The 20,841-nt window shown below is 38.6% G+C and overlaps 1 protein-coding gene across 3 annotated transcripts in view; it reads right to left on the bottom strand.

Moving 5' to 3' along the window:
- The window catches only part of TAF4 (TATA-box binding protein associated factor 4), a 66,062-nt gene that overhangs the window by 23,988 nt on the left and 21,233 nt on the right, over positions 1–20,841 (bottom strand). For 2 of the 3 annotated variants that reach the window (XM_073309179.2, XM_073309181.2), the window contains exons 3-9: positions 12,720–12,886; positions 12,024–12,143; positions 9,939–10,055; positions 8,732–8,854; positions 7,528–7,617; positions 4,257–4,499; positions 503–650 (exon numbers count right to left, since the gene is read on the bottom strand). In XM_073309179.2, coding sequence (XP_073165280.1) covers positions 503–650; positions 4,257–4,499; positions 7,528–7,617; positions 8,732–8,854; positions 9,939–10,055; positions 12,024–12,143; positions 12,720–12,886 — 1,008 coding nt within the window. The remainder of the gene's footprint in view (positions 1–502; positions 651–4,256; positions 4,500–7,527; positions 7,618–8,731; positions 8,855–9,938; positions 10,056–12,023; positions 12,144–12,719; positions 12,887–20,841) is intronic. The other variant, XM_073309180.2, reaches the window with a different exon arrangement.

Below are 20,841 nucleotides of genomic sequence, written 5' to 3'. Positions count from 1 at the left end.
AGGAAAACATTTGGTTCTGAATGATTTAATGAGACACAGCAGTACTTGGCAGTGTTGCCTAGTGCAGTGTTTCTCAACATTTTTGATACAAGCTTGCTGCCTTCCTAAACCATGTCAGGGAGATCTCAGGGACTGGTGCCAATCCATAGACCAGTCATTGAGAAACACTGGCCTAGTGGATAGGGTACTGCACCGGGACTCAGGAAACCTGGGTTCTACTCCTAAATCTGACACTGGCCTACTGGGTAATCTTCAGAATGTCCTTTCACCTCTGTCTCGCTCAGCATCCCCAGCTTTAAAACCCTCCTTTGTCAAACCCCTCAAGATCTAATGATGCAAAGTGCTACATAATAGCGAAGTATTATTAATAGAAAAGTAAAACCTTTCAGCTATACTCATTCCCGAATAATGTAACAATCCTGTTTTAGAAGTGTATTAAGGGTCATTTTTTAAAAGACCCTTCATATTAAAGAACATCAGAGTATCAAAAATATTTTCTTACCTGTCTGAAGTTGGTTCAGTTGAATTTGTTGAGGAGCTGTAAGCATAATACGATTATGTGGTTGCCGCAATGCTACCATAGGGGTTTGTGTCAACGTTACCTGTGGAGGCCTTATCAATGCCCCTCCTTTTTGAGACTGTTGGATAACCTGCCAATAGATTGAGAGGAAATAATGTTAAACTATTTGAGGAACAATGATGCACAAAATGTTAATCAAATGGATAAACCAAATCCTTATGCCAACCTTTAGACTGGTGAATAGACGTGTTTGAGCAAAAGCAAATTATAATCAATACAATCTTCAAGTATTTATTTTTTAACCCTCTTTAGATATACCCTATTTCATGGAAAATTAACAGTCCAGTTGCTGCAGGTTAAATTTCTTCTCTATAGGCAAAAGTCAAAATTAGCCAACTTCTAAAGATATTTAGGGTCAAATGGTCAGCTAAAGTCTCTAAATCTCCATGTGCATGTTCAGATAAGGGTTAAAGTAGCTGAAAATTTGACCCTTAGATAAAAACTTGACTTTAAGACAGTTATTCATGTCTACCTTTCAGAATCACTGTCTCCTTCTCAAAAATAGATGGGAAAACATTTCAAGTGGTGGATTCATGAACTGAAGACGAGTTTAACAGGAAGCTTCTCTTTTTAGCCCACCTGCTAACTGCAACCTGTCAAATTGTGATTCAATGCTACCACAGATGCTAAAGAAAGTGATTTAGCATGAACGAGCTTTTTTGCCGCAACTAGAATTCTTCAGTTTTCAGTAATCCTTTACTACCAAACTGCCACAAAAAGAGAGTTTACGAACTCCTTCCAGACCCAAGATCATAACTTCCATAATTCTGTGACTCTGGCTTTACCTTTGCCCCATGTGTTTCTTTATAAACAGTTACTGGGCATGTAGTCTGACTTCTTGTAAGTCAGCAACAAGTATTAAGGACTAAATGATAGATTTATAATTCTCTTCGGTAGGCTCCAAATGCCTTAATAGAAAGTCAACACACCCGGTTATACATTAGTCAGACAACCTATCGACTACTAAATATTTCTTTCAAGATGGTATCCTAACACTAGGTTTTTTTACTGGATTGTTACAAGCAACTCCCCTTTAGATTTTTTACTGAAAATTCTGAATAGCAAAGACCTTCTAATGTATCAAGTGAAGGTCTAACCCCTGGGAACGTCCAAGTCTTACCTAGTCCTACCACTAATTTGCTATTACCTTCAACAAGTCATTTAACATCACTGTTCCTCAGTCTTCTGGTGTGTAAAACCAGTTATAGTCAAGTTTACTTCCTTGTCAGTTCTGAGGATTACTTAATTTAAGAAATCTCTTTGAAAATGTGAAGTGCCAGGCATTTAAGTCAGACCTTTCTTGAACAGAGGAAAACCAGTTATTTAAATGGAGAGAGTATAGCAGGATCAAAGATTCTTCTCTCACACAACAAATCTATAGTCCACTGGATAAGCTCTAAGAGTTTACCATTTTCTCCTGCAAGGAAGTTTGGAGTACAGGCTAAGAGAGTTGGAGGCAGATCATTAGTTGAGGGACATATTTGCTGAAAATACTGATTCTGATCAGAGTGCAATACCCTAATTTTGCAATCTGCCTCTTAGGAATCTCAGGAGTTAAGCAGTGAGAAAGCCATCTATCCATTCCAGCCTATTTTTTAATTTTTCCACCTGTCTATGAAAATATTAGTAGAGTCTAAGACATCCACATGGAGTTATGTCCTATTCCCAGAACCACCCATAATCTTTCCTTTTTCCAAGTGTAGATAGTTGACAGCAAGAGATGCTTTTGGTATTCAAACTAACATCTGAAAGAGATAGTTTTCTATTTGTTAAGATGAAGTTGCTATAGCTTCCACCTTCCCAAAAAAGAGCCCAGGGCACAAAAAGCAAAGTGGATTTTAAATCAGAAGGCATCACCATCATCAAATGAAAGTTTTTGAGAATGATGGTCTATCATGGCCCTCTCCAGAGAATTTGGTTAAGTATCAAATCTACTGCCACTGATCTACGGGATAGCTTTTAAAAATTCAATCATATATCTTAATCACTGCAAAGGCATCCCCTGTAGATAATTAGTTCCACATTTCTATTGCTAGATGTGCTCAAGTTCTCCACAAGTTATCCCACACTGCTACATATTGGTGTGAAGACCACACAACTGATATGCACATATATTCTAGTAAACTAGTAATTGTTCCATTCTAGTAAATATGGTCAGTGCCCTGTTAAACAAAAGAAGAAAATAATTCACACATTATGCTTAATTTTCATTATGCTTTCCCAGACTGCCGATAGGTCATAGTGAATCATAGAAATGTAGGCCTAGAAGGGACCTTGAGAAGTCATTAAATCCAGTGCCCTGCACTGAGACCGGATGAATTCATTTGTCTAAAGGAAATAAACAAATAATGCCTTTCTACAAAGATGCTATTAGTATTACAGTTTCTGCCGCCTGCCTTCAATCCCTCAAATTCTGGACAGAAGTAGCTTCTAAGCAGACATGACAATAAATATCAATACTGGCCAATACACTACTAAATATAAATTATCTATATAAATAATCTTCAAACCCATCTGGAAAAACCACCATAAATACAGAACAATACTTTGCTGCCTCAAGGAGAAGGGATTCTACATCATCACATTTGGTTTCTTCCTTTTCTGTTATTACTATTATCTTTATGTGCATTCCAGAAAATTGACCAAAGCAAAAGAGGAAGCACGGCCTTGTCATTAGAGTTAATGTGGACTGGGCCTGGAGACCTCCAGATTCTTGCTCTGCCACAAAGTTTCTTGTGTGACCTTGGGCAAAATATCAATCTCTCTGGCTACATTTACACAGCCTGTGGGAGCAAGCCTCCCAGCCCAGTTTGACAGACTTGAGCTAGTGGGGCTCATGGTAACATTGTAAAAATAGATATGTAGACAGCACTTTGAAGTTGCAGCTTAAAGCCCAAAACCAGCCTAACCCTCAACTTCGAAGTGCTGTCTACACACCTATTTTTAAAGCACTAACATAAGCCCCACAAGCACAGAGTCTGTCAAACCAGAGGAGGCATGCTCCCACGGGCTGTGTAGACGTCCCCTCTGCGCCTCAGTAATACTTCCCTACATCACAGAAGTATTGCAAGGATAATATTTTAATCACTGTAACCATATTATGGTGATAAGTGCCACGTTAGTACTCAAAATAGATGTGAATACTTTTGTATTTTCTCTGGACAATTCAAAGTTTAACATGAGCACGTGGTAGACTGGTCTATTACAATATGTTGATCAAGTCCCTTAGAATGATATCAAAATTGTGTTATAACGGGCTTTTGTTAAATGGAATATTAATATTCTTTCCCATCTCTGATTAATACAAGCTACCAAATGATCTACATTCCTAAAAAAGCCACAAATCGTGTAACCTAGATTTAAAAAAAAAAAAAAAAATCCTACAATACTTTATCATTACACAGGCCTAAAATCTGCATCAGTTTTTATTTAAAACAATTCTAAGAATTTACGACCTGGCTCTGCATTGACTGAAAGAATTTGCTGATTTTTTATTTTTAATAATTAGGAAATGATAGAGGACTTTGATCATTGCTGTATTTAAAATAATACATTATTTTCTTCTTAGCAGTTACCTTCTTTAAATGTTCACAGAAAGGTCTCTGGCTGAGCTAAACTGTGAAGAATAGTCATTACACTTCAAAAGCCAATACATGATGCACTTCGGTTTACGTACCAGTGGTGTAGGTTGCCCTTGTTTGCCAACCCCAACTTGCGTAGGCTGAGTTAGACTAATTACAGGCTGTTGGAGAGTACTTGTTACAGTGGCAGTGGCCTTCCCCGCTGTGCGCTGAACTGAGCTGCTCAGCATCACAGCTGTCAGCGCAGTTGTTGCTTGCGTTGTGGGCTGCTGCTGTTGACTTTGCTGAATGAAAGCGGCCGAGTCTGGGGTTAACTGTCTCAAGGCAGGTAAACTCCTCTGAAGAAAAAAAGAGAATGAAAGAATTTACTTTCACATAACTATGGTGAATTCTGGTTCAGTTAAAATTTTTCTGAGCACAGAAATCCTAGACCACCATGGAGCTCTAACAGGAACTATGCAGCTATTATCTAAAAAAATAAAAAAAGAATCAGTGCATTTAATCTCAAACAGTCAAAAATGTGTCTGGTTTTACAGTTAAAACATCATACGTGTGACCCAAGGACCTCTGGATACCATCTAACAGAAGACACGGGTATAAGGATCCCCTGGGTTCATCAAGAAAATGTAATGTAAGGTCTAATAAAAGCCTGTATCATACTGGTCATCATAATCATTGTAAGATGTATATATGGAGAATGTGAGAAGTTACATACATATATACATACACATACACACACACGCACACTTTATATATATATAAAAAACACACACACACACACACACAGAAAATTATGTTCTCTAGGCATTGAAGTTAAAATGCTGACCATTCAACAGTAGCCTACCTTGAGACAAAATTCTCCAGATAGGAAGTGGGACACATCTCCTTGGTGGACCACTGTATGTCTCACAATGGAAGTCTATTAGCATACTGAGTCAAATGCTAACAGAGAGCTTGCAGAAACTTCAGAAAGAAATTAACAGGAAGAGTAAAACACGGAGTGTGGGAAATCCTGTTTTTCAGATGAAGATCAAAGGGCTTATAAAGTGTATCTTGGGATGCAAAAAGACACTTCCACTGGTGAAGACAAACTGCCTGCAGGCTTGATCTGACTAAAGGGGCAACCTCAACCATCCTGGTTGAAAATGCTGGGAAAAGGACTTGGGGTATCTTGTAGAAGACAGGAGATTGTCTTGAGTTAAGTTTAGGTTATAGAAAGTTAGGCTTTTGTTTTATATATAACCATTTGTTTCCAGTATTCTTTCTGTCATTTACATCACTGTTCTTTGATAAGTTTATTCTTGCTTTCACTATAAATATAGATCCAGAGTTGAATCTTGCAAGCTAGTCCGTACTATTTCTTTGGGAGGAGAGGATCTGAGAGTTCTGTGAGTATTCAGTGGAATAGGGGCTGAGCATGCCAAAGGGATGCTCTGAGGACTTAGGAGTCCTGGCGTGCCTAATCACTATCTGATACAGAGATAGCGAGGCCTGGAAGGTGGAGCATGTGTTGCCAGAGGCTGATGGAGTCAGCAAGAGGAAGTCTTATCTGTGTTAAGGGCAGGTAGTAGCAAAGTACTGCCAACCTGGATTAACAGGGTGACTTGCCCCAGGAGCTGGTGAGCCTGGAGCTAAACCAATCTGGTTGAAGAATGGCTCCACCCAAGAGGAATGAAGTGATTCCTGTGTAAAAAGGAGCCAGGATTAAAGTAGTAATAAAGAGCAGATAGGGAAAGAGATGGACAGAAAGTCAGAGCAGGATAGGAAGCTCAGAGTAGGGAGGAAAGCGCTCGAGCAAGGAGGGAACCTGACTAGACAGGAAAGAGACTGGGAGACCCAGACGGAAAGCAAAAAGCCTCAAGGTAGGAAATGGCCCAGGAAAAACTGCAACACAGGTAAAGGAGCAGATGTCACTGTTCAGTACAGGGCCCTGGGCCCAGGGCAAAGGTGGGACAGGGTTCCCCTACCAGCCCCAGTGAAAGGGGTTGCAGGCTGGACCTCAGACAGACTAAGAAACAGCCCCAGAGAGGGCAGAAGGATCTGTTTTGTGTTAAGACTTTGAGATTTTGTTTTTAGTTTGGACAGTTCTGACTTAAGAGGGTGACCCAGCCAGAGGGCTAGGTCACTGGAAGAGGAATTACTATAGCACCAGAGCAACAGTTGCCAGGGTGCACTAGCCCAGTGAGAGAGCTGCGACACCATGCCTGGCCACAGGGGGGCATCTAGTGCTGAGTGGACTGATACATCTCGGTATCCCCTCCTCCAGCAGTGAAGCATCACAGTATGGTAACGCTGCTCGAAGATTTTAGAATCCTAAACCACAATTTTCCATTTGCTACATAGGTCAGAGATTTCCTTATATATCAAAGGCAGGAAAAGGCAATAACAATGTTAAGTGCTTAGCTATGCAGCCTTAAGAGACAGGAAATGCCAAAGTGCAGGCTGCACATGCAACCTTAACTCTGCCCCCCTTAAACATTTATACAGTCAAACATTGTTATTGTGTGCTCCTTGTCCTCCCAAGCCTCCTCTCTTTGTAGTTTTCCTTGTTGCACTTTGTGTAATTTTAGCTTGCAAGTTCCTTTGGGGCAAGTATAGTGACGTTCTACTTGTTCTGTGAGGTGCCTACCACACTTTTGGGTTCCAGAGACAATAATCATGATTACATAAGTATTTATGAAAAGTACCAGCTAGACAGCCCTGGAAAGTATATTTTCTGGTTTATCCATAAAACACAACAGCAGAGGCACCAACAGTGCAAGTTTCCCCATACTGCTCCATCAGAGTGCTTCAAGCTTGTTCCTCTGAGATCACTTCTACGAATGAGAGAATACATCAGTCTCCATGCTATTCAATCCTTGGGTCTACCTGCCAAGGCTGCACTAGGGTGACCAGACAACAAATGTGAAAAATCGGGGTGGGGGGTAATAGGAGCCTATATAAGAAAGAGACCCAAAAACTGGGACTGTCCCTATAAAATTGGGACATCTGGTCACGCTGGGCTGCACACTAAGGTGCAAACTGCTTGAAGGGTTTTGCACCGTGCAGAGATAAATGGCTTTGATCATTGAAAAGAATAATTACGTTCCAGATTTCTCACAAAAATAACTTAGCCATTACAGTGGAACCTGTGTTCATTTAGTACAGTTAAAATATTGGAGGGGTGCGGGGGGCAGAAATCTCAGGAGACTGGGAAGCAAAACATGTATTTGTGTATTTTAAAGGATCTTTTTAAAAATCTGATCAGGTAACATTTAAAACATGCACGCATATTGTTCTAGAAGAGCATCTTTCTCATTAAATTGATGTGCTCCTGCTCAGATAAGCACGGAAAGATAATAAAAGAATATGGAACTTATGAATTACCTTCAGGAAAGGCACAAGGTAAGGTTGAGGTGAAGAATTAAGTTCTCGGTACAGCCTGCTGGTAAAATCTTCTGCTTCAATTTTTCCATCCTATGAAACAAAATAGATATTCAAATTCACCAAATAAATGAACTTTGGACATTAAGGCCCACACCTATTTCTAAAGGTCAACTAATTTTTTAAAAGTAAGTTGTCATTTCCATCGTGGCTGGCTATTTTTATCTATCAGGAGTATTATGGTCATATACATTTTGTAGAGTGCAACTCTGAAATACAAGTTACACCAGTCTCAGACAATTAACCAACCTAGACCAGATCAAAAATTCCACAGCCCTGATTGATTTAGAGAGTGGAAACTGAATTGCAACATTACTTGAAAGTTTTAATATTATGAATAGATCCTAACACACAACTTTCCTTTTGGTCCACAAAAAGCACATTCAGTTTTAAAAATTCATAGGCTATACAATTTTGCCAGGTATTCTACAAATACTAAAAATTTCATCTTTTTTAATATTGGTATGTAATGTTATTGTCCAAAAATACAGCTATAAATAAGAAATTATGAATTTTCATACTCAGAGCATAATAATGGGCCTTTAATTAAAAAATCCTTATACTCGTTAATACCACCTTAGATCAGTAAAACGTTTAGAATTTGAAACTCTAATTTAAATATTCACCATTCATACTGCATTCTTTTTGCATTCCACTTATCTCATATCATGACAGTAGGCTAATCAGTTGCACATTCTAGTACAGTGGTTCTCAAACTTTTTTTTTTTTTTTTTTTTTTTACACTAGTGACCCCTTTCAAATAGCAAGCCTCTGAGTGCGACCCCCCTCCCTTATAAATTAAACACACTTTTTTATATATTTAACACCATTATAAATGCAAAGCGGGTTTGGGGTGCAGGCTGACAGCTCATGACCCCCCATGTAATAACCTCACAACCCCGAGGGGTTCCGATCTCCAGATTGAGAACCCCATTCTAGTACAATGGTAGGATATCTGCATTGCAAATGTTACAGGAAACTTTTGGGTTTAAAAAAGTCCATTTTAATTAACAAGGGAAACCATATGCAGAATATCTACTTATCTTAGGTTTTATAAAACCCTGTTTTTCGTAAAACTTAATTTAGTGAATTAAAAATTTAGCCAGCATCTCTTGATTTCTCAGTAGTTTTAATGAGCTTTTCTTACCAACAAGTTTTGTACTAGCTCTTTCACGTTAGCTGTAGTCTCTGAAGACTGTTTTCCAGATGAAGCCAGTTTTATTAATGTGGATAGAAAATTCTTGCATTTCTTCACATTCTCCATAGTTTCCTATTGGGGAGGGAAAAGAAAGTTAGGCAGAATAAGAGGAAGGCAAGATGTGCCTCTTCAGTTGGAAGTTTACCGGACATGCTTTTTTACATGATGGTATAAAAAAAATAAGCAGCAAATATTTTATTCCTACCAAAAAGTTTGTCATATGGGAAGCACTGGTTTCAAAGTGACCTGGGGACTTCCAGTTCCCGCTACCCTGAAATATGAAAGCACCACACAGGTGATACTCTCAAAGGCCGGGTGCTTCCAAAGTGGTTGCGTGCTCTAATGGTTGCTTACAAAGAAAGAACTCCTTTGGCTTACGACCTGGTTGTGGTCTGTGAGGTGCAAGGTCCTCTGACCCCTTAGATCTTTCTGCTGTAGCCCCACAACACACAGAATATTAGCTAAGATTTTACATATCAGATAGTGTGACGTGTATAATAAAATTGACAGAATGTTTGCAGGTGTGATGCAATGAAACATTTTATATTTCAATTATGAAAACATAGTAATTTACAATTATGTTTGAAGTTGGTGTGCATATAAGATATTTAGAGAATGGAAGTCAAGACCACACCATGTAACCTCATGCTTAAATAGTGTATTATAATAGGAGAAGCAAGTAGGTATTGATGCTTATCTCCTTATAGAACAAAGGGCACTCCAGCTTGATTCTGTCTCTTATGCCATCACTCACTGCCTATCTTGAAGATATTTGATATATATCTTGAACCAGGAATTCTTGAGTTCTAATCCTATTCGGACACTAAATAAATCATAGTAATTTGCCCATGTCCCAGAGGGCAGTCAAAGTGCTTTGAAGAGTTCTATATAAATGCTACATTACCAACCATAAAGAAAGGTTGTTATAAATCAAAATTCAGCTCATTCTTGCTTACAAGTATCCTAAATTATATTTTTTCTGCTAAATTTCATTATTTGCTGTAAGATCAATAACTCAAGGGAACTCAGTCTTGATTTGCTCCTTACTCTGATAATGTTACATTTACTTACGTGTATGTACACCAGGTGTATAATGAGAACAGTAGCACAGAATTTTAAACATATGTATAGTTTGAGCTGGTAACCATGATCTTACTGTGGCAGCAGTAGAGGTTGCTGTTGCTCCTTGCACAGTTCTCTGAGTTCCAGTCTGTACAGCTGTGGCTGTACCTAATGCAGTTGTTTGTGCGGTACCACCCAGAACAATCTGAGGCTGTAGAGAATACAGACATGGGTTATCCCTTTTGGAGTGTGTGAAAATCTGTCTTTGTACCACATAACCGAAGGAGAAGGAATAACCAAACTATGGAACATCCTTCACAGCTGCTATAAAAAACCAAAACTGGTACTGATAGTATCAGCCATCTGTCGCAGTTCAAAGAAAGAACCACCAGATGGCAGAACACACTACATATTTAAAACTGAAAATACTGAAAGTTGATTAAAGAATACATGAGTTTTGGTTACAGGATAAAAGAAAGTATAACACTGAGCATGAAAACATGCTCAAATCCCAAAGCATTATTAAGCTAGTGCTATATTTCTGCTACCTAGACATCCAAAGTTGTTTACCTGTTTCCCTCACCTGCCATTCCTCCCGAAAGGAGGATTTGGTTTTTTTAGAAGGCATAATGGGTAAAGACTTCACTCTCAGTTGTTTCTATTACCTTTTGGTTGAATAGCTGGAGAGAATAATTTTCTTCATAAAGTTATACAAAACTCATTGAATATTAATCTAACGCACAGAAAAATCCAAGTTTTTTTGTATAATATTATTTTTAATTTGAATATTCCTTTAAAAAAATGGCTGTAGTGGTAGAACCCTTCAGCCAGATTCTGAAATTTAGGGAGAACATGCAGAAGAGGGAGACGAGCTCTTTCAAACAATTTAGTAGTTCCAAGCATGTTTTAAACAGACAAAACAGCGAACGATGCAGAAATAACGTCTTTAAAGAACTAAAATTATAACTAGATCCTTCTTTCGTCTATACTACTTGCCTGTTGGCTTTCAAGGTGTATTTCTAAACTACTGATGACAATGCCTTTGCATCAAGAAAATAATTGCACATTAGGACTAGTTTTCAGCATTTGTATTAATAGCCCATTTATCAAAAGTTACTCTTCTGTACTATACAAGGTACCCAAGAGAAGGCACTCTAGATTTTTCAAAGCAATGTTTTATTGTGTTTTGGGAGGAGGGGAAGGAGAAGATTACCCAACTTACACCGCTGTTAGGAAAATAGAAGAACGAAGTGAAAACCATTGTGTGTTCACTCCAAAAGGCAATGAAGACAGAGTGAATTTGCTCATCCAGCACAAGAGTTGTGAAAATGAGGGAGGCACTATTGCATAAAAGAAGGCTCAAATCTGGAAAGGCCACTGCAGATTCTTCCCCCTCAGTATAGGCTAAAATTAGGTTAAAGGGGAACAAGAACTGTGCACTTGGTGCTCAGTGTAAAGGAGGGGAACGTTTAAGAAAACCCTTAATTGATTCATCTGTTGTCAGGTTAAAGGGGAAAGAAAGCATGAAAAAATGAAGGTTAGGATGTAGGAATCAGATGGTATCAGTACTGCATATAACATTCCATCCCTACTTTCAGATTTTCTTGGTGGTGTGGTTAGAAAGTGTGAGTCACCCTATCAGTCAGGCTGAACTTAGGACAGAGTCCCCCAAGTTGAGGAGGCACCATGAGACATCCTTGAGGCATACTGAATCCCTGTGGATACATAAAAACCAAAAGCAGAAGAGCTGGAGGCGGGAGACGATAAAGCAATGGTATGAAAAGGTAAAAGAAGAATTACAGGGGAGGAGGAAGTTTAGAATAAGAACCCTTTAAAAAGCTTAAGCAGAGACAATAATGGAACTATAGTCCTGTAGCATCAAAGAGTGTTTCAAATCCAAAGAGAAACGTGTGTCTGTTCCTTTGGAGGAAAGCACAGAAGGTATTTTAAACAAACACAGGACTTTCAAAAAGAAAGTTGACTTTGAAAGGAATGTTGCTGAGTAGCTGAAGTCCAAAATCTGACATAGTTGAAGATTATCAGACATTTTAGGGAGTGGAGAAAAGTGTCCTATGTACTCTAAGTGCTCACCCAGAGATATTCCCAAACAGAATTTTACTCCAAGTTATTTTTGCAATTCATAACTTCATTGTTCATATGTATGTTTCTACAAACTCACCTGCACTACAGGAGGACGCTGTAACGTTGTTGTGGGCTGTACAGTTGTCTGAGCCTGAGACACCTGCTTGATTATAGTAGTTGGTGTCACCTGCCGTGCAATTATAGGCGTTCCAGGAGCCTACAAAAGAATCCAAACTATGTTAGAGTTTGAACATAAGAACTGCAATACAAGACCAGAGGAATGGTTCATCTAGTCCAGTACCCTGCCTCTGACAGCAGCCAGTAGAAGATACTTCAGAGGAAGGTGCAAGAAACCCCATAGTGGGCTATTATGGAACAACCTGCCAATAGGATTTTTTTTTACCCTATTTAATGTAACCATGGTGGTCTCAGACATAGAAATACCTAATCCTTGAAACAAAAAAATCATGCTAAGCGCTTGGCCTCAATGTCTTATTATGGCAATGAGCTCCATGGGTTAATTATGCATGGTCTAAAAGTATTTCTTTTAATTAGTTTTAAATTTACTGCCAGCCAACTGCAGTGAAGATCAGTTTCAGTGAAAACCAGCCGAAGTGTAACACACTAGGGTTGGGGCGCTGTGGCGGTGCTGTTTGGGGAAGCTTGTACAGCACTGCCTTGACTTATTACTGCCTAGAACCAGCATTATTAGTCCCTCGCTTTCCTAAGGACTACATTCACAGACATATTTAAGGAAAATGATTTTCTTACTTATGTAAAGTGAGAAACTCACCGGCACCGTTGATATCTGTACTGGTGGTGCATTGGTAGGCGTTGCAGGACGAGGAGTCATGGTATTCTGGGGCTGGGACTGGGCATGTGCCTGTGCCTGCATTTGTGCCAAGGCTTGTTGAGGGATCATCAGTAACTGTCCATTTTCGCTACGCACAAGGACCATGCCTGCGAAAAAAGAAAGAGGTCAAGAAATATTCTGCACACGCAAATGGCTACAGAACAAAAAGGGAACAGCTCTAAATATCTTTAAAAAGCCCAACACATTTGAAATTAGCAGGTACACTGGAATGTATATCCAACTGCGAATAGTCTGGATTCGCACAAAACTGGTTTATAAAGTTTTATATAAAGAAAAATTAACTATCCCAACGCTCATCATAAAATCCCGATTAAAACTAAAGAACATTTCTGTCGTCAGTCTATCAAGTTATGGTACAATACTACATGCGCATAACATACAATACCATAAACATTCCACATGGCTAAGAGGTTAAAACGAGTAATCCTGAAAATATCTTACTTATTCTTTTCTGACTTTAAGGCATTCACTTTTATGAAGTGCTTCAATTGAAAGAAAATCCTGCCATTAAACCAGATTCCCATTAGCCTGGCTTAAAAAAAGTTATCAGAAACAGCAACACATTTCTCTAACTTCTAAATTAATTTTCCATAACAATTTTAGCAATGAAAATGGTTATAAAATCATAATCCCTCTCAAGAGCATCTGTAACAGATGGTACTGTGCTGCATTACACCCCAAAAGATAAATAAAATAGAGAGGGCAATGAGGCAGTCATTCCCTGTTCAGTCACATATCCAAACACTTAACTCAACTGGATAGTTGTGGAGAACCAGACTAAGTGTTCGATTTTCAGATGGTAGCTGCTATGTTTGTTTTTGTAACCAGGGCCTGGGATATCTAACCAAAACATTTCCCCAGTGCTTATTAATTTTGTGTGCTACAGTCAGGCCAACAGGAGCAGTCAGTCCTCAGCACCTCTGAAGAAGCCCAAGGAGTCAAGTTGGGGACCCAAAAATAGTGGCAAATAAACAACACCAGTTAACATTTCTAAAAGTTTTGGCTTAAGTGAAAAACTGCACCTACATTTATTTGCACGCACACAAAAAATAGAGGTGTTATTAAGATCAGAAAACTAAATCTTAGGCCTCGTCCAAAGTTGGGTTGACATAAGCTGCCTTACATCAACCTAACTAAGCACCTACACTAAAATGTAGCTCCCTACCAATAAATCGCTCCCTACACCAACGTAATAACTCTACCTCTGTGAAAGGTGTAGCACTTAGGTTGATTTAGTTAGGTCAATCCAGTGTCCATATAGACACCATATTGCTTACATCACACTGCTCCCTTTCAGACTATTCTGGCTGTCAGCACCCCACAATGGCGGGGTTCAGACTGTCAGCACCTCACACTGACAGTGAAATCAGTGCAAGAGCTCCTGGTGAGGATACGCACTGCCGATAGAAGCGTAGTGTGGACATGCAAAAACAATTTAATTACTATGGTGGCTGTACGTTGACGTAACTTAAGTCAACTTTATTTTGTAGTGTAGACTCAGCCTTACGTGTCACTCAGCAAATAAGTTAGAGCATTCTAGATCTCCATCTATAGCTGAAGATCTGTTCTAAGGCACTTTTAGAAGATGAGACTCTGAAATGGTCATGCTCTAGGTTGCTTTTCTAAACAATTCAACACATCTGTATATGGACAAAGATGTCACACCATTTTCTTGGCATGTTTTCAATCTAGTGCTCTCAAACTAAACACACTTGTTTAATTTCTCCACCAGAGGACTTCAAAAGATAAAGATGACATATTGAATTCAGACTGGTTTTCCCCTATATATCCTCACACTGCAATTTAAAAAACACTGATCTCCAAGATTTCAGAGTAGCAGCCGTGTTAGTCTGTATTCACAAAAAGAAAAAGAGTACTTGTGGCACCTCAGAGACTAACACATTTATTTGAGCATAAGCTTTCGTGAGCTACAGCTCACTTCATCGGATGCATCTTTGATCTCCAAGAGTTATGCAGTTACCTCTCTTCACAGAAGCAAATCAATACAAAAAGAATTTAAGATAGTTTTCATCAACAAGGGGCCAATTTAAATGACGTCCCTCAACTAGTGTCCAATTATGACCACTGCACACAATGAGAGTTATACCACAAAACATGAATATTTTAAGTGTATTTTTCCTGAGGAAAAGTTACTCGTTTTTTCAACGAATATAATCTTGCATATCATGGATTTTAATTGGATTTAGTTTCTACATCAGATTACAAAGAAAAACATTTTCTAGCTAATCAATTAAAAGCAGCATAAAACCTTTCACTTGTGTCATTACTTAGATTTTATCCTGCTATGTTTATGCTTGCGGAGCTTAGAGACATGGTAAAACAACCGCTAAACTTTCATGCGAGTAATATCTTATAAAGCAACATTACTTCAGTACAGAAAATTTTGAATACTCAACCGGGTCAAATTCTCTGTTCACTTTTAACTGCTGTCAGAACCTCCATTGAATTTTTCCTCTCTATCACCCTTTATATACTATACTGATCACTGCAAAAATGGACAATTTCAGAATGTTTTTGAATGAGTAGAAAATGATAAAATACAAACTTGTTCACATCCTCAATGAGTATTATATATAAAATATTTATATATAAATATTATATTTAATGTGTCACTACACAAACTGAACTTGACATTTTATTCCAGTGTGTAAATGTGAAATATTGGGCAACAAATCCATTTCACCCATTGCTTGGTCACATCTTACACTAATCAGATCTGGAGAGAAACATTGAATCAGTAGAATTGAATAAGATTATTTTCAGTTTTAATCAAACTCCTGCTATACTTATAAACACACCAAGTGCCACGTTCAAAACAAATGCAGTTTATTGTGACAAATTAGGAAATTTCATCCGGCCTTATCAATTGGTAAAAATTAAACTACAAATCCTTCAGTGACAAAGGCCATTACCTTGCATGTGCATGTGATGGACTTAGTTCTTACAATTCACAACTTTTGAATTCATCCAAAAAAATATAAAATTAACTTAAACTTCTGTTCCCCTCCCCCCAGAAAGAGAAACCGTGAGTGATTCCACCCTATAATGGATTCCACCTATATAATGCCATAACTCTTGGCATTGCCCTACTAGTGCAAAGAGGGTTTAAAACAGTCCTAAAGGGGTGGGTTGGGGATGGTGCCCTTGCATGGGGGGGCTCTCCAGACAGTACAGAGCCAACATAGCCAGCTCTATCCCACTTGTTCTAGGCCCCACCTTGGTATAGGGGCCACGCTCATTGCATGGCTGGAGTGTGCTGTACTTTTATGGTCCTAGGCTGGCAGAACTGCACCTAGGACACATTACTGTCAATTAGGGCTATCAGGCGATTAATTTTTTTAATCACAATTAATCGCACTGTTAATAGAACACCATTTATTTAAATATTTTGGAGGTTTTCTACAACACAGGATACGAAGTTTACAGTACTCACTTTATATTTATTTTTATTACAAATATTTGAACTGTAAAAAAACAAAAGAAATAGTATTTTCAATTCACTTAAGTACTGTAGTGCAATCTGTCGTGAAAGTTAAACTTACAAATGTAGAATTACGTACAAAAAACTGCATTCAAAAATAAAACAATGTAAAATATTAGAGCCTAAGTCCACTCAGTCCTACTTCTTGTTCAGCCAATCGCTCAGATAAACAAGTTTGTTTACACTTGCAGGAGATGATGCTGCCTGCTTCTTGTTCACAATGTCACCTGAAAGCGAGAACAGGCATTCGCACAGAACCGTTGGTAGCCGACGTCACAAGATATTTACATGCCAGATGCGCTAAAGATTCATATGTCCCTTCATGCTTCAACCACCATTCCAGGGGACATGTGTCCACAATGAGGATGGGTTCTGCTCAATAACAATCCAAAGCAGTGCGGACTGACGCACGCTGATGTTCATCATCTGAGTCGGATGCCACTAGCAGAAGGTTGATTTTCTTTTTGGTGGTTCAGGTTCTGTAGTTTCCGCATTGGAGTGTTTTAAGATTTCTGAAAGCATGCTCCACACCTGGTCCCTCAGATTTGGGAAGGCACTTCAGATTCTTAAACCCTGGGGTGAGTGCTGTAGCTATCTTTAGAAATCTCACATTGGTACCTTCTTTGCATTTTGTCAAATCTGCAGTGAAAGTGTTCTTAAAACGAACAACATATGCCAAGTCATCATCTGAAACTACTAGATCATGAAATACATGGCAGAATGTGGGTAAAACAGAGCTGGAGACATACAATTCTCCCCCAAGGAGTTAAATCAGAAATTTAATTAACGCATTTTTTTTTAACAAGCATCAACAGCACATCGTCTGGAATGGTGGCCGAAGCATGAAGGGGCATATGAACGTTTAGCATATCTTGTAGCCAGCATTGCAAGGTATTTATTTGGCAAAGTTCCATGCAAACACCTGTTGTCACTGTCTGGGGACTTTGTAAATAAGAAGTGGGCAACATCATCTCCCATAAATGTAAACAAACTTGTCTGTCTTAGTGATTGGCTGAACAAGAAGTAGGACTGAGTGGACTTGTAGGCTCTGAAGTTTTACACTGTTTTGTTTTTGAATGCAGTTATGTAATGAAAAAAACTACATTTGTAAATTGCATTACAGCAGAAGTTCTCAAACTGGGGGTCGGGACCCCTCAGGGGTTGCAAGGTTATTAAATGGGGGTCGCGAGCTGTCTGCCTCCAACCCAAACTATGCTTTGCCTCCAGCATTTATAATGGTGTTAAATATATAAGCAAGTGTTTTTAATTTATAAGGGGGGATGGTCACACTCAGAGGCTTGCTATGTGAAAGAGGTCGCCAGTACAACAGTTTGAGAAGCACTGCACTACAGTACTTGTGTGAGGTGAACTGAAAAATACTATTTTGTTCATCATTTTTACAGTGCAAATATTTGTAATCAAAAATAATATAAAGTGAGCAGTGTACACTTTGTATTCTGTTGTAATTTAAATCAATATTTGAAAATGTAGAAAAATATCCAAAAATATTTAATACATTTCAATTGGTATTCTATTAAAACTGCAATTCATTTTTTTAATCGCTATTATTTTTTTTAATCGTTAATCGCGTGAATTAGCTGCGATTAATCGACAGACCTACTGTCAAACTAAGTCAGAACCACCTTAAGGCTTCTCTATTTCACACTCACAGGACAGAAAATGGGTGAAAGAAGGGAGGGAGAAACAGACACCAAATGGAGCTGTGGTCCACCTGAAGATCAAGCCCATTAAAGTATAATTCCTTGTTCTGAGAGCTAACAAGCAGAATTGGAACATGCATATGCATTATATAGAATAACTATACTAACTACCTGAAACCTACAGTTGTGAAACATACTGCAAACAGGCAATAGAATACATACCAAGTAAGTTTGACCTCTGGAATGATGGAGGCAAAAATAAATTTTAGGCACAATTTGTACAAAAGGCTAGAAATTCACATTTGGCAATTAAAACCTTGAACCTGAAAAATGGAGAAGCACTATCTCTTCTATTACATTCCACCCTACCTAGCTATTGAAAGCTTGATCCTCAACTGCAAATTCAAAGGGCTTGTTTAAGTAACAATATAAATTATTTTAATATAGTTTTTGTATTAGTTTAATATAGTTTATCTTTTTAAAGTAATTCAAATAAACTTACTGATCTAAAGTTAGTCTGTTGATCTAGTTGGTAGATAGTTACTCTGGAGAGACATATACTGTGGTATTGATACAAGTTAATCCTCCTTGTATTTGGGTTATAACAGGATTATTTATAAATTGTCCTGTTCACTTATGGTGCTATAAAAATTAATAATGTTAATAATAAATTACAGAAACAGCCAGTGTCAACATAAGACTAGAAAAATACTGTAAGATTAATCAGGTTGTAACCTTGCTACAATCCTATACTAAAATCTAAGTGTCTGGAATTGCTCAATTTAAAAATTGTTAGTATTTTGATAATTTATGAAGAAGATGTACAAAATTATTCAAAGACGTTTCAAAGAAAAAACTTTTAGTGTGGAAATCTTAGCCTCCAAATAAAGTTAATCAGTAATACAATGCTAGCATACCTTACGTTGATATGGAGTCTTGGCTAAGAGAGAAGTGTGGGTTTTGTTTTGTTTTTTAATTGAACTAGCTTAACTCATCAAAACAGGACCCTAGTTGTTATAACTTGCTAAAAATCAAGCTGAAGGTGTAAAACTGTCTACATAAGTGTGGCGTGGGGTTTTCAATCAAGTTAAACTGGCTCAACAGAGCAAACTTAATTGGAAAAAAACCCAACTTTTTCTAGTCTAGACAGAGCCCGTTAGTCTAAACTACAGACAAGTCTACGCTACATCGCTGCAGCTGTGCCACTGTAGTACCATAGTGTATGTGCTTCCAATCAACACCAACGGAAGGGCTTTTTCCATCAATGTAGTTAATCCATACCTCCTGTCAGAGACAACTATGTCAATAAAAGAATGCCATCTATATTTGAAGTTAAGTCGATCTAACTACAGTGCCCAGGGAGCAAAATTTTTCACACCCTGAGTGACATAGCTGTTCGGTCTAATTTTTAAGTGTAGACCAGGTTTAAGAAAAACTACTTTATAAGCAATCACCACAAAGGGCTAAAAGCCATATGCATGTGAGAACAAAGCAGAGGTAGGGAACAGCAGCATTCTGAATTACACAAGGAATATAAACAAAGTCATCATCAATCCATAATGTTCAGGAACTGAGATGAACACATCCCTAAATGAATAAATTAATGGAGAAGGCAAAAGATAAGTTACCGGGGGGTGGGGGGGTGTGAGTTCAGAAATGACGGACTGAAGAATGACTGAATTAACTTGAGCCAATAATGGCGTGGTGTCCAATTTTTACTTGCAAAGCCAAGGTGTTTCACTAAGTTCTCTTCTATAGCATGACTTGACAGCACTACATAGAGTTGCACAATGGATGAACATTCAATGTAGTGAATCAGAGAAAGGACAGAGTTAATAGAGAGCTTCCCAGAGAAACTGTGGCAGGGGCAGTAGGGGCCTGCCACTGGGCCAATACAAGTTGTCCCACAGAACCCTCCTTTCTTCGCCCTACGACTGACCAGCCTGTGTTGGTGGCCATGATGTTTGTTTGCAACTTTTTCCCCCGCTGAGCTTTTTTCGTTCAAGACCTTGGCTCAACATTTGCCAAAAAGCCAGGCACCTATATTGTATGACAAGCTAAGTTGTACACAGTAGGCGTGCCCTTTGAAGTTGCTGTTGGAACAATTTACCCACTGCCAGTGTTGATCAGGGGCCTAATCCCAAACCCTGTCCTAGGTGCATGTGTAAAGACTGTCCTCCTATCAGAGGTAAGCCAACCTAGTCGGAGGAAGAAAAAAAAAATGAAAGTCTGTCTTGTAAGGAAGAAGCCTGAGGGAAGTTCAGAGGAATCTCCGCTTCTGATCATAGAGGCAGAAAATCGGAAATATGACAGCAGTTCCATAGGTACACTACTAGAGAGCACTGTCAAACAAGGTACAAGGCTAACCTGCCGCTCTGCCCACAACACTTGGAACCCAACAGTTTTCCAAGCCTGATAAAGCAGTGGATTTCCATAAAAGAGAACCTTCCCACATACACTAAGGTCAATAGGTATTTTGGGCTCTCCAAAAAGGATTGAGCCTACAGTTTGTAAGGTGCTTGGGATTCTTTTCAACAAGAGACACCAAACCATTTATAATAGTATTTATACTAATCAGATGCACTCAATCCAACTCTGAAATCCATAACATTAAGGAGCAAGTACGACAACTTTCTAGTATCCTGATATTATAACCACCACCCTTATTGGCATTATTGACAAAATCAGAAAGGTCCCTTGCTAGCCATAACTCATTTTGTGCCTTAGCCTAAGAGACTATAAGAGGTTCTTTAGATACCTTAGGTATAAGACTAGATTCACTCGTGGCCTAGAAGAACTGCCATCACTTGGCCAGATGACTATGCACACATTAAATAAACAGGTACAAGAGAAAGATGAAGGAAAGTATACGTCACTA

The sequence above is a fragment of the Lepidochelys kempii genome, chromosome 13 (genome assembly GCF_965140285.1).
Source record: "Lepidochelys kempii isolate rLepKem1 chromosome 13, rLepKem1.hap1, whole genome shotgun sequence".
NCBI classification, from domain to species: Eukaryota; Metazoa; Chordata; order Testudines; family Cheloniidae; genus Lepidochelys; species Lepidochelys kempii.
The sequence above is the reverse complement of the archived record's forward strand: the minus strand, read 5'-3'. Positions and strand labels throughout refer to the sequence as shown.